This window comes from Bos indicus, chromosome 21 (genome assembly GCF_029378745.1).
Source record: "Bos indicus isolate NIAB-ARS_2022 breed Sahiwal x Tharparkar chromosome 21, NIAB-ARS_B.indTharparkar_mat_pri_1.0, whole genome shotgun sequence".
Lineage (NCBI taxonomy): Eukaryota > Metazoa > Chordata > Mammalia > Artiodactyla > Bovidae > Bos > Bos indicus.
In genome coordinates, this window is record NC_091780.1 from 22,419,533 (window position 1) to 22,442,651 (window position 23,119).

At 41.8% G+C, this 23,119-nt stretch overlaps 1 protein-coding gene across 1 annotated transcript in view; it reads right to left on the minus strand.

Moving 5' to 3' along the window:
- The window catches only part of IQGAP1 (IQ motif containing GTPase activating protein 1), a 107,062-nt gene that overhangs the window by 29,321 nt on the left and 54,622 nt on the right, over positions 1–23,119 (minus strand). Inside the window, exons 9-18 of the mRNA XM_070775164.1 lie at positions 22,248–22,332; positions 17,995–18,158; positions 16,865–16,949; positions 15,921–16,084; positions 15,559–15,719; positions 14,058–14,182; positions 11,397–11,560; positions 2,420–2,510; positions 1,951–2,118; positions 1,103–1,245 (exon numbers count right to left, since the gene is read on the minus strand). Of these exons, the coding sequence (XP_070631265.1) occupies positions 1,103–1,245; positions 1,951–2,118; positions 2,420–2,510; positions 11,397–11,560; positions 14,058–14,182; positions 15,559–15,719; positions 15,921–16,084; positions 16,865–16,949; positions 17,995–18,158; positions 22,248–22,332 (1,350 nt within the window). The remainder of the gene's footprint in view (positions 1–1,102; positions 1,246–1,950; positions 2,119–2,419; positions 2,511–11,396; positions 11,561–14,057; positions 14,183–15,558; positions 15,720–15,920; positions 16,085–16,864; positions 16,950–17,994; positions 18,159–22,247; positions 22,333–23,119) is intronic.

Genomic DNA, 23,119 nt, shown 5'->3' on the forward strand with positions numbered 1-23,119 from the left:
CAAAGACAAGGGAGACATGATTATGTCTGTAGGTGGTATTTAAAACTATATCCTTGAACCAGCAGCACCAGTATCACCTGGGAGCTGGTCAGAAATGTAGAATTTCAGGCCTCATGTCAGACCCACAGAGTCAGTCTTCACGTCACTAGGATCCCCAGGTGATTCACACACACATGTGAAGTTCTGGAGAGCACTGATCTATGTTACATACAAGAGGTGACTCTTGAGATGGGTGTGCCTGGACAGCCAGAATTTTGACAGATGTAGATGGCAGGGGAGGGACATCTCACAGCAGGGACTTTGTTTTGTTTATGATTATACCTCTAATGCGCAGAAGAATATCTGGTACATGTAGGAAGATAGGAGGTGTTCAGAAAGTGTCAAATGAATGAAGAAATTCTAAAAAGAATGAACAGCATCAGCAAAGACATAGGGAATGGTAAAGATGTGCTTTGAAAGCTGCGATAAAAAAATGCTAACTTTATGTGAAAGTGCAGGCTATATTCTAATAAGTAAAGTTTGGAGTTTGTAGGACAGTCAGAAAAGAGATTAAATATGTAAATTGGGAAAGATTAAGAGTAGTTGTATTTAATGAGGTGTCAGAACAACTTTTCATTTTTCTTTTTTGCTGGACTATCCAAGTTTTCTTAAAAAACAAAAAAAAAGCACACAATTTATCTGTATAATCCAGATATTCTACTAATTTAGATCTGAAGGACTTGTACTAGAAAAAAATTATTCCAAATTAGTTATATAGCCTTAATTTTATTTTTTAAAATTTATTATTTATTTTTAAACCCTTTTAATTTTATATTGGACTATAGCCAATTAACAATGTTGTGACAGTTTCAGGTGAACGGCAAAGTGACTCAGCCATACATACACATGCATCCATTCTCCCCAAACTCCCCTCCCATCCAGGCTGCCACATCACATTGAGCAGAGTTCCCTGTGCTGTACAGCAGGATCTTTCCTGTACCCTTACTTTTAGTCTAGGGCTTCTGACCACACACCCTTGTTCTTCCTAAGTAGTATAACCTCTAACCTCTAAACTACAGGTACTGTCTCTCAGCTTCTTCTTTTGTGAAGGAATGTGACCTACCTGGATCTCCTCCCGAGAAAGTTGCATGGAATTCTGCACAAAGTCTGAGGGCTCGTCCCATCCTCCCTCCTGGGTCTCCAGATTGTGGTAATAATGATATCCACCTTTCACCCAGTGCTTCACCCACTTGCTGTTGTTATCTCCTGACATGAAATAAAGGAAAGATCAGAGCAACTCAGAGCCACACTCCCCACAGCCACATGTCTAATCCTATAGGATCACTCTGATCAGGCTGAACAACCTAAATGGAGACCGTTCCCAAAACCTGCCCCTCGGATCTGTGAGGGTAAACAGGGGTCCTAAGTGCCTCTTAAATTATGGCTCTGTAACGTCTCATTTAGCTCATTCATGTCCACACTATAAAAAGAAAACCCCTATGAAGTCCATGTGGGCAAACTGACCTCGTCTACCTCTGTTCCTTTCAAAGCCTACACTGGAGTAAGACCATGTGTGTCAGAAAATTATTCTCATAAAAGACTTGCAACCATTCAGTCTCTCTAGTTGATTTTCAAAAAAAAAAAGGGAGGGAGGCATAAAATGGGATAAAATATATTATCTTTATTCCCCCCTTTCTGCAGATGAACTACTTTTAAGTATCTTATAAGCTTAGGTAATCAGAACTATATCCTATGAAAGAAACATTTTCAGAAAATTGACCTTGTTAACATTAGCCATACTCAAGGGGAAAAAAGAGTTACTTTTAAACACGAGAATATTATCTCCTTGTGCAGTAAGCCCCATACTGTATACAGTGCCTTTCCCTATAGCTTGGCCCTTTCCTCTTCCTCTGTTCCATGACATTTCTAAGCTCTTACTTACTGACACAGACTGATTTACCCATAACTCACCTGCTGCCAGTTTTTTCTTCTTGGCTTCAGCAAGGTCACTCTGGTAAGTTTCACCACATTCGGGGATGACGCCATACAAGCCGACGTCCGGGGAACGAAGGGCGCTGAGTGTTTTGCCAACATCGCCTTTCTCCACTGCTTCATTGATGGCAAAGATTCCTAAGGCAACTACCCCAGGAGAGAACTGTTACTGAAATAGTTTAGAAAGCATCTAGATTTGCGTACTAGCATACTGTTCCCCCTACAACTATCTTTTTTTTTTTAAATTTTGGCCATACCACCGGGCCAGTGGGATAGTTCCCCGTTCAGGGATAGAGCCTGGGCCTCCGCGGTGAAAGCGCCAAATCCTAACCACTAGGCAATCAGAGAATCCCCAGCCCTTTATCTTGGTCAAGCTGAGTACTGAGCTATGGAACACCTTGCCACTCCCCACTTAATCAGAATAGAAATAAAACAAACCGATACATACACCTCTGTGCTTCTTGGGTGTCTTTGTTGGACTGCCAGATTCCACCTTGAATTTCATCCAACCATAACACAGCTGACTCATCCTGGGTTTCCTATAAACCATTAAGAGCAAAACAGTATTAGAGGCATGAAATCAGGGTACATGCCATGATGGTGGCTTCTGACACTTAATGAGAAACGGAGGAAGAGGTTTCAAATATACAAGACATGTGGAATAATCAACTGGAAGAAGCCAGCATCAAAAACTGGTAAAAGGGTTACACGAGAAATACCTCAAATGTAAGCGACGGACATAGGAAGAGAAATTCCAGTCATTCAGGAGGATGAGAGCAGCTAGAAGGGGCAAAAGGTCCAAACTGGGAAGAGACCCAGGGACTTAAACACTGACAAGGACCACGGCATGCATATGAATACGCAGTACATTTTTTAAAAAACCCTTCTTTGCCAGCAATATTCAGAGGGAGTAAATATTCTCTACGTATTTTTTGGGCTTCCCTGGTGGCTCAGTGGTAAAGAATCCTCCTGCCGATTCAGGAAACACAGGTTCGATCCCTGATCCAAGAATATCCCCTGGAGAAGGAAATGGCACCCCACTCCAGTATTCTTGCCTAGGAAATCCCATGGACAGAGGAGCCTGGTGGGCTACAGTCCATGTGGTTGCAAAGAGTCAGACATGACTTACCAACTAAACAACAACAATACATTCTCTACGACCACTATTTTTAAGACTATCAAGACTATTGCAAAGCTAGGAGTCACTATGGGGAATTTAAGCTTATCATCAGCTTAGATTCTAAAACTTGGAAGTTAAATCAGTTGTTGCAAACTTAGAGACACATCTTCACACAGAAACATAATAAATGGTGATTAGTTTACTCATCGTGGCCAACAAGAGTTTCTCCAGCCCACAGTGTAGTTTGAGTTGAATACTAGGGACAAGGGTGAGACAGAAATGGAGTCTTTTTCTCCTTTTAGGCAAGGCACCTCGGGTTTCAAAGTGACCAGGCTGGGAGAGTTGTGTTTGAGACAACCTTGGCAGACCTACCAAGAGTAACTACTCCTGAGGCTTGAGCTAATAGCAGCTGGGATAAATAGTAGCTCAAAAAATCCTTTTAGACTGCTTGATATAAATATAGTTTGCCAAAGCACCAAGGAGACGGTTGGGGTCAGTTACTTTAACTGTGTTGTCAGATGAAGCAGGGTCTTGGCTTTGGGAAAAAATGGGAAGTTTCACTGTCTTCAGCACACCCAGTAGTTGAAGAAACTACAAAATCTTAGAGGAGGCTTGGCTTTCCTCCTGTGTTATTGGGGAGAGACACAATATTTCACTCAGCCAAGCCAAGAAGTCACAAATCCCCACAAAGTGCCTTGGTGACAGGGTGAGGCCAAAGGAAGCCACCTGAAATCCAAAGTAAAGATTTCGCTCAAATGCAAAGTTTTAGAAAGAAAGACCACTTTAAATTATGTTAAGTGCTGGGCTTACAATCATAGGCACTGTCCCAATGTAAGAAGCTCACAGTCTCAGTAAAGGAAAAAAGGACTCCAATAAACAGAACACAAGAGCAAGTTGCCTAACAGCTGCAGAACTCAGCCGTTCTCTACCACTGGTCAGTTTCTGTTACTCAAAATAGAAAATGGCCACACACAACTCTCAAGAGTCCTGTGAATAAATACTGGCAATGCTAAGTAATAGTTTCAATATGAGATAATATACTGAGTCAGTGACAACTTATACTGACAAGTCATGAGCTAGACTGCTGAAGGTACAGTCTCTGAGAGAAGTGGCGTAAACATCCTTGCACCCTAAAAATGGGTGCTTCCACAGAATCAGGTCATTTAGAGGTTCACTTATAGGCTAATCATACATGAGCTATCTCTGCACAGAATCTCCTGTAAGCAAAGCTGGGAGGTTTGGCTCAGCCTTCCTTGCATCTGGAGAAAGGTGCAGCTTATCAAGAATTCTGACCATCCAGGGGATTTCCCTGCTGGTCTAGGGGCTAAGATTGCATGCTCCCAATGCAGGGGGCCTAGGTTCAATCAGCTCCTGGTCAGGGAACTACACCTCACATGCTGCAACTAAGATCAAAGACGAAGATCGAAGGTCCCCTGTGCCGCAGCAAAGACCTGGTGCAGCTGAATAAATAAATAAGTATTAAGAAAAAGAAATTCTGACCATCCAGAGTTCTGTCATCTTTGTCCCATGCAGACTAAAGCAGGAGGAATAAAACAAGCATTTTCATACATACACACATTTCATACATTCCTAAGAAACAAGTGACAGAGCTGTGGTGTGAAAGGAAAAAAAAAAGACTGGATCCGTGTCTCAGGTGGGTCGGGGGAAATGAGATTGAAACATCCTTCCTCTGACTGAAGGAGGCAAGACAGATGACATACACCATCATCCCAGTGTAAGGCAAGAAGAGGACCTCACTGCTCCAATTAGATCAAATCAGATGACAAAACTCAACATCCTTCTGTGAGAGTTTGCCCTAAGGATTAACTCAAACCACTCTAGAGAGTTAAAAACCTGATGAGATATTGTGGAGGATATTAAGATGAAACAGATTTAATGTGAAAATGCCATATAAAATATACCGAAATAACATCCCCTGACATCTCTGACTACACTGTGAAGCACACTGCATTTTAGAAGAGGTAAAGAGCCAGGGATCAGAAATAAGAATCCAAGGAGTGGGTGGTGATTGGAGGTAAAAGAGGTGGAGAAGCCACAAGATACAGGGAAAGGAAAGGGAAGACAGACAAAAGAAAGAACAGTTACCATACGTATGTATATATATGGAAAGCACAGACATTTGCAAAGGGTACTGTGAAAGTCTCTTTCCACGGAATTCTCCAGGCAAAAATACTGGAGAGGGTAGAGTCCCTTCTCCAGGGGATCTTTCCAACTCAGGGATTGAACCCAGGTCTCCCACATTGCAGGTGAATTCTTTACTGTCTGAGCCTCCAGGGAAGCCCAAGATTACTGGAGTGGGTAGCCTATCCCTTCTCCAGCAGATCTTCCTGATCCGGATTCTTCACCAGATGAGCTACCAGGGAAGCCCACAAAGGGCACTTCTCACCCCTTAAAACCTCCTTAAAAGTCTCTCTTGTTTTATGTGGCATGGATGCATGTGTCATGATTTCTAAAATATTCATAAATGTGTAGACACATACATGTGTAATATAAATGTAATATCTTAGCACTCATCACGTACATTAACCATGCTATATATACATATAGATATACATTAAAGCATCATACATACCATATACACATGAAACACACATACATGAATCTATAAAACATTCATTAACACAATTGCTGACCAATCAAAATGGAGCCTTGATGGTTTAGGTATCGATCTTCTAGTTGCTCACAGTAAATGCTCAGGGAAAGAGCTAGAACTGGGGGTGCCACACACTTGGGAGGTTTGGGACAGGAGCAGTGTACCAAACAAAAGTATCCAATATTCCAACAACTGGTCCAGCCGTGTCAGTGCACACCTGCTGGTTTTCAGCTACACGCATGTATGCATGCCTGTGTACACACAGACTGTGCGGTGGGTGAGGAGAAGACTTAAACATATTCATATTTACAATTATGAGTTCCTTGAGAACCCCTAATGACACTGAGGCAGGGCCCTGTGGGGTTCCTGGGCACAAGGTCTTTCTGTCTCCCATTTCTTTGATTACAGGAAACAGCTTTCATTCAGCCTCTGTGACCTTCCCTGAGTTTGGTATTCTGCCCACAAGCATGTAGACCCCAGACTAATTGGATCTAAAGGTTGATGACGCTGACTCTTCCTTACCTCGCTACCCATCCATCAGTCTATAAAACTTCTTACTGTCTTCCCCAAGTGGGGACATGTAGCTTTTCAAGGCAGGAGTTTGCTGTGTCCCACTTTGCCCAGCCAAGTAATAAAGCTATTCTTTTCTACTTCACTCAAAACTCTATCTCTGAGATTTGATTTGGCACTGCTGTACACAGAAGCTGAGCTTTAGGCGTCACTAATACCATGCCTTGGCATTCGAACAATACTAACCCAATGACCAGTAATCTACTTTTAGCAAGTATTCCCAAGGCACTAAATTTAAATGAAGAGAGAAGTGACTTGGTGAAAACAGTGGAGGCAGGACCTCCGAATATCCCTTCTACATAAAAGCAACAAAAACACTGGCAAAAATCATCAGAATTAACTTTTTTAAAACTCCAGAAATTAACCAAAGGCTTCCAGCAGTCAGAGAGAGTTTATCAAGAACAGGTGACTCTCTGTAAGAGAGTGAGGTTTGTGGCGCTTTAAATGGCTTTATTCCCTTTTTGTGCTCTGCCCACCCACTTGGCTCCCACCCCGTACACACCTTCCTCCTTCAGATCTATCTATTCCCAGAGAACTGGCATTAGTTGACACATTAGGGAGTTCCCTGGAAGACCACAGCTAGGTTCTCTTTATTTGACCTGACTCAGAGCGTGCCCAGTGCAAACAGCCTTTCTGGAGTATCCATCTAAAACAGTAAGAGGTAGTAACTGCTTCACATCAGAGATGTTTGAGGCAGTGGATAAACACTTAGGCAAAAATAGGCTAACAGAAGAGCTTAAAAGCATGGACTTCCCCAACGGTCCAGTGGTTAAGACTCCATGCTCTCACTGCCAAGGGAGAGTTCAATTCCTGGAGTTCAATCCCTGATCGGGGAACTAAGATCCCACAAGCTTCAGTGCACAGAAAAAAAAAAAAACAAAAAAAACTCCAAAGGAAAAGCTAGAGAATGAGATGTCCAGGGACAGCTTTGAAAAGCTCTGACAAATTCCTGGGATGGGGATCTAGACGATGACAGTGCATGTGTAGGCTTTGCACATGCTCAAAAAAGACCTGATAAGACTGTAAGCTCTGACACTGGCTGACCCTGAGGCTCTGGGTAAGCATGAAGTGAAGGTTAAAGGAAAATTGTGAACTGCCTAGCTGAATGCTGAAGGCAGGCCCCAACACACAAAGCCCCTCAGCAAAGGCTGGAAGCGTTGCTGGTTCTAGGCATTAAAGGGAATTTCTGTCTAATCGTTAGCTGACCACTAGCTAGCCAAGCAGAGACTTCGGTGGACACGCATGACAAAGAATACAGACTTGAAAGGACTGAAAAGCACTAGGCAAACAGCAACAGAAATGAACTGGCAATAAAGCCCAAGGAGGGGTAGGATCTGATTTCCAAACCTTCTCTATTATATTATTAAAATGTCTAACTTTCAGCCAAAAATTACAAGATATGTAAAAAAACAAGACAGCACAGTCCAGAGAGAAAAAAAAATAAAGCAGACAGCATAGTAGACAAAAACTTAAGTCAGCAATCTAAAGTATGTTCCAATAACGAAAGGAAATGAGAACGATGCCTCACCAAATAGAGAATATCACAAACACACACACACACACATAAATATATTAAAGAAACAGATTAAATTATGGAGTTGAAAAATACAATGACTGAAATATTTACTAGAGGGATTCAGCAGATTTGAGTGAAGGGAAGATATATGCATAATGGAATTCCCTAAAGGCAAAGTGAAGGAAAAAGAGGCATTTTACTTGAAGAAAATCTGAACAGATCTATACCAAATATAGAGATAAAAATCAGTTTAAAAAAAAAAATCAAAACATATCCTACAAAAATAAAACCAAACCAAAAATTCAGGACCATATGACTTCACTGGTGAATTCTACCAAATGTTTAAAGAACTAACACTGATCCTTTACAAACTTTTCTAAAACATAAAAGAGGATGGAACACTACTCAATTCATTCTATGAGGCCTTTATTACTCTGATACCAAAACCACACACAGAGATAATACAAGAAAAACAGACCAAATTTAAATCAAGCTCTTTCACTTGCTAAATTGGGAACTCAGATGGCTATTTTTAAAACTACTCCCAAGAGGAACTTAAAAGCTGAGCTGAAGCTTAAAAAAAAGACAATTATATCTAAACTACAGTGTACCCAACTGAGCCTGGCAGTGTAAGTAAATTTTCCTCTAATTCTCCCTATTCCTCTGCCTTTGATGGACTCTGGAAAGTTATTCCACAGCAAAAGGAAATGCTTCAAACTCTAGTCACATCCTCTAAAAGTTTAACTCCCACGACCCAAACAAAAGGAGCAGTGAGGCCCATCACATGATGAGAGCAGGTACAACTTATATCCTCAGTCTTCTTTCCTTTTTTAGACATGGACCCGACTTAGTTCATTCTTTCAAAGTCCACTCCTTCTGGACTAATAAGGCAGCAAAAGACAACATGACCACCACTTGCCTGTGCAGAATCATAGCAGCCAGGCCCCACACTAGAGATTCTGAATTACAGAAACAGAGTTAAAGCTCAGGAATCTGTATTTTAAAAATGACCTTTCAAGGTTTCTAGTGATCAGTCGAGCTTGGGAAGCTCTGATCCAACCAAACTGGTGTCACAGACAGACCTCCATTTATGGCTTCCTATGGCCAACTGTTTCTCACCAGAGTAACTAAAACCAGCTAATGTCTCTGTCTCAATTTCCTGGCTACAAAATTTCCTGGGAGTTGTGATTCAACCCACAGCACAGGATCAACTGACATGCATAATAATGACCCTCTTAAAAGGAACCTGGTACTTGCTACATGTATACATTTAGGACACTTTAATATCAAGTACTCTCATGACAAGAGAATCAAAGATATATCCACATTATATTATGGGGCTTCCCTGGTGGGTAAGTGGTTGTGAATCTGCCTGCCAATGCAGGGACACCAGTTCAATTCCTGGTCTGGGAAGATCCTACATGCCAAGGGGCACCAAAAGCCTATGTGCCACAACTACTGAAGCCCACACACCCTAAAGCCCACGCTCCACAAGAAGAGAAACTACTGCAATAAAAAGGCCTCACACTGCAACTAGAGTAGCCCCCACTCTCTACAACTAGAGAAAGCCTATGCACAACAACAAAGACCAATGCAGCCTAAATAAACACATAAATTTTTAAAATAAAATCTAGGCACTGGACTAATACCACAGTTGATTTCTGCCTCTTAAAAAAAAAACTGTATTATCTACAACTCCTACCCCACAGCCCAAACTTACAGAACCCACAAGGGTGTCAGTGTACAAAAGCTCCAATTATACAAAAGCCCTGGTCTGTTTCACTACTTCTCACTTTCCAGAAAGAATCTGATCTCCTGAATAAAGAAATTCTTTTAGCTCTTCTGCCTGCTGGAAGAACCTCATGGCAGGGATCTTCAGAGTTGCAGGTCTCGGCACAACTGTTGAGGAGGTCCTTATTCAACTGTTGTTGGAAGAATTTAAAAGGAGATGAACCACAATTCAGACAAACAGGTGGTCATTACACTTTAATCACAGAACAAACAACTGAGGGCCTACTAAACACATGGCGACTTCCTACTCATCAAGAGGACTAAAACAGGTGTAAATCTCATCCATCTCCTCAACAAACTGGCTAAGAGGCAAAACAAACTTTCTAAAACTGTTTGTGTGACAGTTACTTTGGAAAACATATTCATATCAGCATTATCCCTAACAGCCACAAAGTGGAAACATGCTCATCAGCTCATGAATAGATAAATAAAATGTGGTGCAGCCATACAACGGAATATTGTTCAACAATAAAAAGAAAACACTAATGCATGCTACAGTTTGGATAAACCAAGGTAAGTGAAGGAAGCCAGTCACAAAGGACCACACCTTGTACTGATGATTCCATTTATACGGAATGTCCAGAACTGACAAATCCACAGACAGAAAGTAGACGGATGGGTACCTAGAGCTGAAGAGATGGCAGGGAAACCACTTGGTACTGACGGGTACCAAGTTTCTTTCTTTTTTAAAACAATACTTGTTTATTTATTTGGCTTTGCTGGGTCTTATTTGCGGCATACAGGATCTTTTAGTCACAGCATGTGGGACCTAGTTCCCTGAACAGGGATTGAACCCGGGCCCCCTGCACTGGGAGTTTAGAGTTTCAGTCACTGGACCACCAGGGAAGTCCCCTAGGTTTCTTTCTGGGGTGATGAAAATGCTGCAAAATTGATTTTGGTTATGCTGTAAAACTGATTGTCTATGAACAACGAAAAACCACTGGACTGTACATTTTAAAGCAGTGAGCTATACGGCATGTGAACTGTATCTCAATAAAGCCATTATTAAAAAAAAAAAAAACTTTATGGCATTATTTACTGAAGCCTAACATATGTATTCCCTATGACCCACAAATTCCACTGCTAAATGTATACCTGACGGAAATGCATATACACATTCACCAAAAGACATGCACTAGAATATTCACAGGAGTACTGATTGCAATAGCAAGTGAGAAACAACCAAAAATTCACCAATAACAGAATGTGTAACCACAAAACCGAACAGCACACAACAGTAAGAGTGAGCCAACCACTGCCCCATGCAACCACATGGATGAATTTCACTAACATTATGTGGGGCAAAAGAGGCCAGACACAATAGTAAATAATGTATGATCTCGTTTAAATGCAGTTCAAAACCAGACAAAAATCAACTGTGGTGTTAGAAATCAGGACGCTGGTTACCAGCACATTGCAGGGAATGAATGAGGATGTAAGGAGTATAAGGGGGTTTCTCTTAATGCTTTTATAATCTGAGCACCAGTTACATAGGTATGCTCACTTGAACATTTATACAACTGTATACTTAAATAACTGACACATTTTCCTGGATCTTATGTTTCAACAGAGAATTTATGTAAAGAGACATAGAGATGTGTCTACAACCATAACAAACACCAACAAACAAACCAAATGTGTAAAATAGCACAAGCTCTGGAAGGCAGAGTCTATGACCCTTACACTGTGTGCTCCACTGCTCTGAATCTAAGGGTGCCCAAGGACAAGTCATTGCGTGAACGCCCCTCCCTCTGTCTCAGTTCTAGGATGGATGGCCTTCTCTGAACAGAAAGGAACAACTCAGGGCCACTCACCTGGGCCTTCTCTCTCTTTGCTCTGATCAATGTGTCCTGATAATGCTGGGCCACTTCTGAGAGGACCCCCTCGAGTTTAGCTGCAGGAATCTGCAAGGCCTGCAGGGTCTTCTGGGCATCACCTTCATCCAGGGCTTCGTTAATCAAACCAATGGCTAAAATCCCTACACAGAGATGGACAGAAGGTTATTTTTTTAAATTAGGAAACTGTATAAATAAATCAGTCTTTAAACAAGCTAAGTGACCATCAATCCTCTACCCAAGTGCTACCATGAGTTAAACTACAATTTGCCATCCAAAATGTTAAGCAGCATTTAAATTTTTTCTTTTAAATGTACTGGGCTTTTTTCATCTAAGTAAACTCCCTTATATATATTTTCCTATTGAAATCTTAAGTCTTTTTGTTTTATTTTTAATTGGTCTAACTGAAGAGTGATGAGGACATGATAAAACTAGCTTTACAAGATAGCTTTCAAGTATACTCCAATGTGTGATCAAAGCTATCCTTGACTCACAAAAAGTCTAGGGTTCAAGGGAATCTCTTTTTTTTTTAACTTTTTACTTTGGATTAGGGTATAGCTGATTAACAATGCTATGACAGTTTCAGTTGAACAGCGAAGAGACTCTGTCATACATATACACGTGTCCATTCTTCCCCAAACTCCCCTCTAATCCAGGCTGCCCCATAACACTGAGCAGAGTTCCCTGTGCTATACATAGGTCCTTGTTGGTTATCCTTTTTAAATATAGCAGTCTGCACATGTCAATCCCAAACTGAAGCATTCAAGGGAATCTTAAAAATCACCTAGTTCAACATTTTTATAGAAAAAAATAAAAGGATGAGGTTTAGGTATCTCTTTAAGATCACATAGCAAACAAGTGGCAGATGGAAAATCAAAGCTCAGGGCCTCCTTCTCCAAGGCAAGGCTCTTCCCACTACATCACTGATTATTTCTCACAGGAAACACTACATAAAACTAGGAGTGTTCACTCCTTAAGTATTTCAGCCAGCTGGACTACTCTTTTTTAATTTTTATTTTTTGGCACACCACATGGCATGCGGGACCTTCGTTCCCCAACCAGGAATTGAATCCACACCCCCAACAGTGGAAGTGCATAGTCTTAACCACTAGACCACCAGAGAAGTCCCTGCACTGCTTCTGTAATGACTCCACTGTATAATAAAAAATTTGGCTGGTCTTTGTCTCTGGTTTCTGGAAAGTGAAAGTTGCTCAGTAGTGTCTTGACTCCATGCGACCCCCTGGGCTGTGGCCCAGCAGGCTCCTCTGTCCATGGGATTTTCCTAGCAAGAATACTGGAGTGGGAAGCCATTCCCTTCTCTGGGGGATCTTTCTGACCCGGACCAAACCCGGGTCTCCTGCACTGCAGGCAGATTCTTTACCATATTTCCCAAGTGATAGGAGTATCTTTGTTGTTCGTGGTAGGCTCCTAGGATCACACCTGAGTTGATGCCAAACAGGTGACTCCTGTTGGGCCCCTAGAAACTTCTGGGGTAGGGGCTGGTCATGCTGGAAAAACCAACCATATGATCAGAAGGTTGGGGTTTTGAGTCTGACGATCTCGGAACATCAGCTTGGCTATTCCAGACACAAAAAGCAAATTGGAAATTGAATTCAATTACTTGGCCACTACTTTGCCAAGTAATTCAATCAATCAGAAGTAATGAAGCCCCAGTAAAGCCTCTGGATAGCCAGAGCTCAGGTGACCTTCCCGGGCTAGGACACACATCGATGGGCTGGAAAGGGCAACAAATCCTGAGGACACAGAAGCTTTGAATTTGGGGCCCTTCCAGACATCACCCCATTGGTTTCTTTTGGCTGGTCCTGATTTGTACTCTACATAAAACTCTTTTTGTACTCTTGTACAATAAAAGTCAATTTGTACTCTTTACAATACTTTGGCCACCTGAAGCAACAAGCTGACTCATTAGAAAAAACCATGATGCTGGCAAAGATTGAAGTCAAGAGGAAAAGGGGACGACAGAGGACAAGATGGCTGGACGGCATCACTGACTCAATGGACATGAGTTTGAGCAAGCTCCAGGAGATGGTGAAGGACAGGGAAGCCCGGCTGCTGCAGTCCATGAGGCTGCAGAGTCGGACACGACTCAGTGACTGGACAACAGCAATGATATAACTATAATCACAAGTACAGTGCCTTCCTGAGTTTAGTCAGTCAGTCTAGTCAATTACTGAAACTGAGCAGGTGGAGGGGACCCCTGAATATATTTTCCAAAGTGCGGTGACCTGGGAACACCAGGTTCAAAGCTGGTGTCTGAAGTGAGAGACCTCTTAGGGAGGACAATTTGTGCAATATGATCTAGCTCCAGGCACTGTCAGAACCTGTTATAACAGCATTTAAAAGTAACAGATCAAAAAATAAATAAATAAATAAATAAAAGTAACATCACATTCAATTCACCTCCTGAAAAAGCTTAGTTCTCTTTACACACCTCCAATTATAGCAGTAGCCTGGTGTTTTTAAAACAATAGACAACCATAGCTTTTTGAGATAGTTAAATGGACAGGCTTTTTTGTTTTTTTTCAGTTCCCAGAAATCCCCTGGGGTAGTGTCCCCAGGAGGGTGGGATCACACATGCACGGCTGTGGCATGATCGGGGAGTAGAAGCAGCTCACTCACGCTCATGCTCCTCCTGCACCACCCGGTTCACATGGTCCACAGAAGCCTGGATGTCATTCCACGTAATGAATTCATTGTTCTCTGCACGGGCCTGAGCTTTCAGCTTCATCAGCTCATCCAGATACCTGCCCCATTCCCCCGACAAAAGAGAGAAGTGCAACCTTAGAAAAGGGACCTGCAGGGTTATTTCTGTGGACGGGAATAAGAAGATGTGGGGGCACAGGATCCAAGAGATGGCTGAGGAACCCCAACAGTTTGATGTATTCTAAAGGTCAGCTTTGGGACCCAGGCATTACCCTGAACAAAGGGTAAAAATACAAAGATACCACTAATTCTCATTATCTATATGAAAAATATTTATATTACTTGTTCTAAATTTCAGGTAAGACTAACTCTGAAATCAGAGGCAGCAGCTCAGACAACCCCTCTGAGGATCAGAAAACAAAGTCAAGCACCAGCTAATAAACGTAGAAGGAATGACAGGTCAACAAATCACCATTCAGCAACTCTCACCGGAAATCTGGGTTTACACAAGAATTATCAGTTGGGGTTAAAAACATTAGACGAATGGTTAATGGGAAACTGGACATTGTGATGGTGTAAAAGGTACAAAAAAAAAGATTATGTTCTGGAGATAAGGGAGAAAAATAAATACACAATGAAGGGACTGGCAGACTGCCTAATCCAAGGATCAACCTCAGTATCTCTGATGGTGGGGACAAGCCGGTATTACGTGCCTCTTAATATGAGAAAATATGAAATACATATCACCAAAAATACTTCACTGAATCCTGACAAGCCTTTAGACCTGATTTCCAATTTACAGGAATAAAACAAATATTAGGAAGCAACCAAAACTGAAAATGGGACATTTTAGAGGACAGCTGGCTCCAACTCTTTAACAAGTCAGCACTATAAAGAAAGGGACGATGCTAGATTAAAAAATATCAAAGTCGGGGGGTGTGAGGCGGAAGAAGGTTCAAGAGGAAGGAGACATGTGTATACTTATGGCTGATTCATGTTAACATATGCCAAAAACCAACATAATAAAGCAATTATCCTTTAATTAAAGATAAATAAATTTTTAAAATAAAATAAATAAAAGATACCAAAGGGACACAATATGGATTGCATCCTGGTTTGAACAACCAGCTGAAAAGAACAAACAGTTTGGGAACAAGAGAAGAAGTATGAAAACAGACTGGGTTTAGAAAATATTCAAGAAGTATTATTGACTTGACAAGGTATAAGGATGTTATTTTGACTACATGACAAATATCCTCATTGCTTTAAATAAGCATATTTATAATAAATTTAGGAGTGGAATGCTATAGTATCTGTAATTTACTACAAATCCTTCAGCATAATAAAATGAATTGAAATACGGGGGGCAGGGGTGGGGCGGGGGAACCAAAAGATGATTACAAGGAAGTCAGGATTCCTGCAGAGAAAATAAGATGTTGGCTCAGAGAAGAGAGAGGTTAGGGTCAGGGGCACCCACCTCTGGCAGTTTTCCTCCTCGATGTTTGTAAGGCCTGTCACTGAACTGCTCAGCTGTTTCCACACTGTGTTCATGTCTCCAGATTCTAGTGCCCTGTTGATTAGGGCCACCGATGACAGCATCTCCACCGCAACAGAGAGCTCAGGGTGGGTGAGGCTATGCTGTAGAGAAAGGGAGAGGTGGGGAAAGAGTAAGGAAGGACATCTTGGAAGACCCAGGGAGGTCAGACATTTAATAAAACTACAAGGAGTCTAAGATTCTGGTTTAAAAAAAAGGTTCTGCCTAACTACACCCAGAAGTGGGTATTAAATTCATGTCCACTCTCGTTTTGCTCACAAACAGCACGGGTTTGGTGAGCTCACCTCGGGACTCTGCTGCTGCAGGGTGGCCAGCTCCTTCTGATAAAGATCGGCGGCAAACGGGTACACCTGCGGCAGCTGGGCTTCGGGGTTCATCAGTTCCAGGACAGTCTTCTCAGCCACGCCCTTCTGGATTGCGGCATTGATTGCTGCCACTGCCGCCAACCCTGGGTAGAGAACTCGAGGTGAGAAAAGCCACTGGCTCCCAGAGCCCCAAGGGGGCGCAGACGCCAGTTTTCACAGGAGAAAATCATATTCTGCAGCTAAACTATTAGTTGTGACGTTTGAAGTGGAACTTCCACCTTCAGACAGTGGTCTTCTCAGTCTGAGGATGAACTCAATGGTACATGAGCCGCATCTCAGTAAATCTGTTTTCTTTCCTCTTCTCTTCTCCTCACCCGTTTTCTTTCCGCTCCAACTCCTCCTGCCTGCCACCACTACACTCTACCTAAAACATCCCTCCCCTACAACAAGGAGAGCCTGGCAAAGTTGTTGTTGTCGTCGTCGTTCAGACACTAAGTTGTTTCTGACTCTTTGCAGCCCTATGGACTGAAGCCCACCAGGCTCCTCTGTCCACGGGATTCTCTAGCCAAGAATGCTGGAGTGTGTTGCTATTTCTTTCTCCAGGAGATCTTCCTGACCCAGGGATCAAATCCACATCTCCTACATTGACAGGCAGATTCTTTACCACCGAGCCACCAGGGAAGTCCTAACCAACCACGTAAGCACGTGCTTAGAGCCAAAGCGAGCCTACACGGACTCTGGTTCTACTTTTAAAACTGGAGGACTCCTACTGCCACCAAAGGTACCTGGTAGTTGACTGTGGCTAATAGGCTTGGGGTGGGTTGAGGAGTGACAGAATCTACTCCTAGGCCCCTCCATGACACAAAGGCACTCTGCTCCCCTACTCAGTACCTCAGGGGACACACAGCTGAGGGGACTCTTACTTCTCTGATATTCCTGGGCGGCAGTGTTTGCAGCATCCACTCCAGACTGTAGCTCCTCCTTCTGCAGGGGCTCAGCCTGACCACCCTGAGAAAAGCAGAGAACATTCAGGTAAAGATGACGCTTGCCTGCATGTCCAGACCTCACAGTTTTCACATCCCAACAAGTTATTAGGGACACTGAGCCACAGACCTAAGAGACAGCTTCAGGCTACAAGCAGCTGAAGCAGCAGCCCAAACTGGAGTCAAAAACCCTTGTCAAATCTGGGGAAGAATGACTTTCCAGATACCAGCACACCTAAAAGAATATTTTGTAAAGAGCATCGAAATGTTCAAAGATAAAATCTTTATAGAAGCATCAGCACATTAATGCTGCTTTCTCTGGCCAATAATGAGAATTTATAAAATGTATACTAGTCCTTATTTAGCAAAAAAAAAAAAAAAGCCCCTTATATTTGTTCTAAAAAATAAAAACCCATAGAGTACAATCCCACACAGTCTACTCTTACTGCAATATTAAATGCTTTCCCGGTATTAGCCGGAGGAAACTCATGAGATATGGTTTTTTTTTTAAAGTGGGAATTCCTGAAGAATATAAAATTTCAGGTTCTCCCCAATGGCTTCTGTTGTTGTTCAGTCACTGAGTTGTATCCGACTCTTTTGCAACACCATGGACTATAGCCCACCAAGCTCCTCTGTCCATGGGATTTCCCAGGCAAGAATATTGGAGTGGGTTGCCATTTCCTTCTCCAGGGGATCTTTCCAACCCAGGGACTGAACCTGCATCTCCTGAATTGGCAGGTGGATAGTTTACCACTGAGCCACCTGGGAAGCCCTCTGCCCAGCAGTTTCAAGTTGTGGATTTAACGGACTTCAAGTGAAGGGGTGGTGAGATTCAGAGGGTGGGCGAAGCTATTTAAGAGGGGATTTACAACTCTACAAGGAAAAGAGAGCTGAAGACAATGTGTACTTTACCTGAGAATATTAAACAGCTTAATTCACATGCAGGAGGAACAGTTATATTAGCAGGGTGGGGGGTGGGGAGGAAGGCCCCACAGATATCTTTACACATCAGCATGAGATTGAAATAGATGGAAGTCAAGCCTTACAGGTGCCACTCAAGATGCTGTTACCTGTCTCTTCTGCTGTCTGTCACTCAGGAGCTGCTTGAGGTACCAGTCACTATTCTGCTGCTGCAGCCCTCGCAGGCCCAGTGCAGGTGACTGCAGGATCTTGAACAAGGCTGGTGCAGATCCCTGCTCCAAAGCCAGGTCTATATTTGTTAATGCAGCAAGCACTGAGGAGGGAAAAAAAGGCAAACGCTTAAGACAAAACTATGTTAACATCACAGCCGGGAATTTTTTTCCTTCCCAAAAACCAGTCTCAGTTCAGAATGGGGAAATATAATCAGTTGGCCTTTCCTGTGGAGCATCACAGAAGCATTAGGCTTTGAGGGTAGAAGAGAACCTTAAAGTCTCCAAGTTCAGAGGTTCCCAGGGTGTTTAGAATTAACGGATTCCTAGACCACACCCCAGGCCTACTTACAAACTTCTAGATGTAGAAGCTCAGCACCAATAAGGGCAGCAATTTAAGAGGCACCAATAATACATGCCTGCATTCCGCTAAAATGCCAAGTCTTTATCCAGACTAAACTACTACACAGGAGAAAGTATCTCCCACTGCAATTTACTACATCTCTAGATGATTCTGTTTAAAAAAAAAAAAATTGTTAAAGCTTACACACTAGAGTTGATACTTGAGTACCTTCAACCCCTCTTCCCTGTGACTGTCTACTCCCGACTAAAGAGCCTTAGTTCCTTCAAATATCTCTTATTCAGCATCATTCTGAATCCATCATCCTGGCATCTCCAGAAGGTACTCTGCCCCTAAACAGTGCCGAGACATCGAGGCTTGTCTGACCATGTGGAGCAGAAGGGGCTCTCCACGCTGCCTCAACATTCTCTACTTCTAGTCACAGAACCTGACATCACACAAGGTCATTATCACATTATCGACAATAAAAATGCAGATTTCCCTTCATCTGAAAGCGATAATAAAGGTATGTTCCTCCTAAGATTCCTCATGAGATTAAATGGAATCATACACGTGAAAGTACTTTGCATATTATAAAATAAATAAGGTATTAAGTTGAAAGTCAAAATAATACATTTTCTGATTTCAGAAATGACAGCCCCTGGAAAACTATAATTATTATTTTCAGCTTCCCTATTTTTAGAAGAAAAAATAGGGTTCTCCTTCCCGTGCCCCACCCAGGAAAGAACATCTAATCTTATCACCAAAGTAGCAAAACAAATCAATAATAAAATACTAAAAATCAAAATATTGGGGGCATAGCAGTAGTTATCAGTTTAAATTGTTTCATTTGTAAAAAAAAAAACAACAACAACAACAACAAAAAAGAAAATTAATGTAAGGTGTCATAAAGAAAACAGTCCAAGAAAAAACAAAGTCTCAAACCAGAACTGATAAATAACACCAAGAGGTAAAAGGACAAAAGGCTAGATTCCTAAGGCCGTTCCCTTCTTCCCAACCTTCTCCCCTACAATTTGGCTCACTGGTCACCAGACAGAGGATGTGAGCAGCTCTCTGAATCACGGCTGCAGGTCTACGTGGCCGCTAGCCAACTAACCAAGCATTTTCCTACAAGGACCATGCTGTAAACACAGTCAGGCACAAAACAAACAGGTTGTCTCCATCTTCAGGGAGCTTCTGTAGTAGCGGGGGACTGCAAATAAAAGCAACACAGGCTGGTAACAACCAGGCTTCCTCTCTGTAACACGGAGTCTCAGATGATCCATCTGCAAAGGCATCTATTCATTTATGCTTTTACTGGAAATGTGAACTTACTATGTACATAAACACGTAAATATTTAAGTGGATATTTACTAATACTTATACTATAAAGTTTAGAACAGGGGTTCCCAACCTTCAGGATCTAATGCCTGTGATCTGAGGTGGAGCTGATGTAACAACAACAGAAATAGAGCGCACAAGAAACATAACGCGCTCGACTCCTCCTGAAGCCACTCCCCACCCCCACCCCCATCACCCTGGTTCGTGCAAAAATTACCTTCCATAAAACTGGTCCTTGGTGCCAGAAAGGTTGGGGACCACTGGTCCGGAACATTATTCACATACTTTCTCCCACTATGCTTTAATTATCTAATTTTCTTTATCTTACTTAACAAAAAAATAAGAACTCTTTCTCATTTTTAACTATTTGGCCTGCAGCTTTCTTCTGGGGCAGCATAATGGCTTCACTGCTCGTTCTCAAACCCTAGGGAAAGAATCTTATCTATAATTACATTAAGATAATTCTTGGGACCTAAAGTCCCTCTGTCTTCCAACTTTCCCTTGTCTCTGACTTTCCCTACTGTTAGGAAAAGATTGTCCCTCTATTGAGAATTCTGCCTTATCCTCACCTCCTTATCTACGCTAAGAACCCCAGTGAAGGGTCATGTACAAACCTTGAGGAAAAGTCATCATTCTTGTCTTTACTCTATGACTATATTTCACACGTCTCTGGTTGCCTTGAAATTACTCATTGAATTGTTCTAGCCAAGTTGCCCTGAAATTATGCATTTGCCTACCTTCCTCACTGAAACATATCTGAGGGAATTTTTACTATTTTGCTCCTTTGACCACGTAAGAACAATATGCACGGAACACTTTCAAAATACACGCATACGTTTCTTTCCTTATGAGTTTATAACAAACTCTAACAATCAGCCAGGTGTAGCAATAAAGGCCCCAAACAACATAGTAGAGAAAAGTCCCTTAGTAAATAAAAGAGTATTTTATGCAGTGTATGCAGCAGGAAATGTGCTGGACTTTCTTCTACAGAGAGAACTAAGTGCAAGAACATTCTGGTTTATACTTGCTGGCTAAAGCAGTATTCATACAGATAGAGCACAACCAATCACCCATAAGTAAAGGGAACTACAGCTCTATTCAGAAAGCTATTATCCTAAATGAACCAGAACGGAACAGAACACACAAGACTCCTGGTCAGTCTACCATAAGGAGTTGGTAAAATCTATAAATTCTCACCAGTTATTCAGAGCATTAGTACAAGTGAGAAATTGGGATCTCCAAAGAATAGAGAGGACCCTGATGACTATCACTACTATTATTATTATCTTGATCAAAATAAGATAAGGTCAAGTCTGGTTGAATTAAACAAGGTTTTTTTAGTTCTTTCGGTGACTCTAACCCTATGCTAGGAATTATGAGGATTTAAAAAGAAGCAGAATTCATAAGTAAACTCAAGTTTAAGTCTATATAGATGTAAAAAACAAAAAACAAGCACTTTAAGACAATAGAGAATTAAATACAAAATCGTGTGGTTAAGCATACAGATGCTGTAGGAGATGTGAAAGGCAAGCATATTGTGAGCTAGGATACACGCTGAGGTGAGAACTGAGCTGAATCTTGAACGATGGGTATAATTTGGATGAGGTAAGAGATGAGGCGTGAGGGCATTACAGTGGGGCAGTTACATGATTAACAACAGTAATGATAATATTATTGAGTGCTTACTAAACACGAGCCAATTAACATATATTAGCTCATCACGCGTATAATGATTCTATGCCACAGGTGCCCAGTTCCCACAGTGATTAATACAAGGGCAAGAGATCAAATCCCAGGTCTGAACAACTCCAGAGCCACTCTTCATGAGTCATAAGATGAACACAATGAACGTGGGAGATAATTAGGCACAGGAGTGTCTACAGAGAGTTGTATGCATGAAACGGTGCAGAAAGAGCTCCGTGAGGCCAGGGAACAGCATTTTGTCTGCAAGTAATAAGAAACTGATGCAGGTTCTTTTGCAGAAGAGACTAAATTAATTCAAGAAATTAATTTTTCAAATTAATTTTTGTGTAACACATACACAAAAATCAAGATGAACAGGACAACCTCATTTCTGTTTAAATATATGTTTTGAAGGGTATGTTAAAAATACCAAGCATGGTTATTCTTAGGAGTCTAATTTTTTATTTGTGGCTCATTTCTGGATAACTTGTATTACTCTTTAAAAGAAAAACAAAACTAGTATTACTTTAAAAATAGAAAAATAAAATCCCTCTTCAGATTTAAGTGTCTAACACAGGATGAAAAGAGTGAAACTGCAGCCAAAAACTCCAGTCTGTGAGTTACAGCAGAAGAGCAGGGGGGCGGGGGGTGTGCTGCCTGAGGACAATGGGAGCCCAAAGAGAAGACTAATGAACACTAAAGACAGTAAATATGCAACAGTTCCCAGGCAAACCCACAAATGTCTGATATAAACTTAAACCTTGAACAGATCCACAGGCACATTATTCAGTGACATTCCTTTAGGAGCCTGACGGGGGCACATACTTACAGTTGACTTTATTTATGTTGCCTTGAATTTCAGCTTGAGTGAGCAGTTCCTCATAAACGTCCCTTTCTCTCTCAGAGCTTTCTGTCTGAAGAGGAATGAAAGGTGTAGCTAAATTAGCTGAGGTCTCTAGGAAGACTACAGAAATACACATGTGTTCCTCCCCCACCATGACAGAGTCAAGAGCAAGGAAGAGTGTAGCTTAAAATCCTTAATAAAGAACAAAGCAGAATGCTACCTGATTGTGACCAAAAACATAAAAAGGAGATCCACTCGTAAGTAACAAGCTCAAAGGGTTCTTCCAAAATCCGGCAGAAGGAGACACTGGTGAACCCTGCCCTGCTCGTCTGGGAGCCTGAATCCTTGTCTCAGACTAGATCTCAGAGCCTCTCACAGGTTTGCACACAATTCAAGAAGAAAGTAGATGTCAAAATAGAATCTAACACTGAAAGACTACATATTGGTAACTCCATTTCATTTATATAAAATTCCAAAAAAGGTAAGCTAAAGTGATAGAAAATAGACCTGGAGTTGCTGGGGTCAGGGGTGGACAGAGGGAGGCAGTAGAGGTTGACTCTGAAAGGGAGATATGGGAACTTTGTGGATAGTGATCACATATCTGTATACACTGGTCAAAACTCATCAAACTGTACACTTTACATGGTTGGGTTTTATTATATGTCAATTAATATCTCAATAAAACTGATCTTTAAAATGGAGTCATATTAAATAATGAAAAACTGTAAATCAATTGTGAAAAGTGAAAGTCACTCAGTTGTGTCTGACTCTTTGTGACCCCCATGGACTATACAGTCCATGGAATTCTCCAGGCCAGAATACTGGAGTGGGTAGCCCTTCCCTTCTCCAGGGGATCT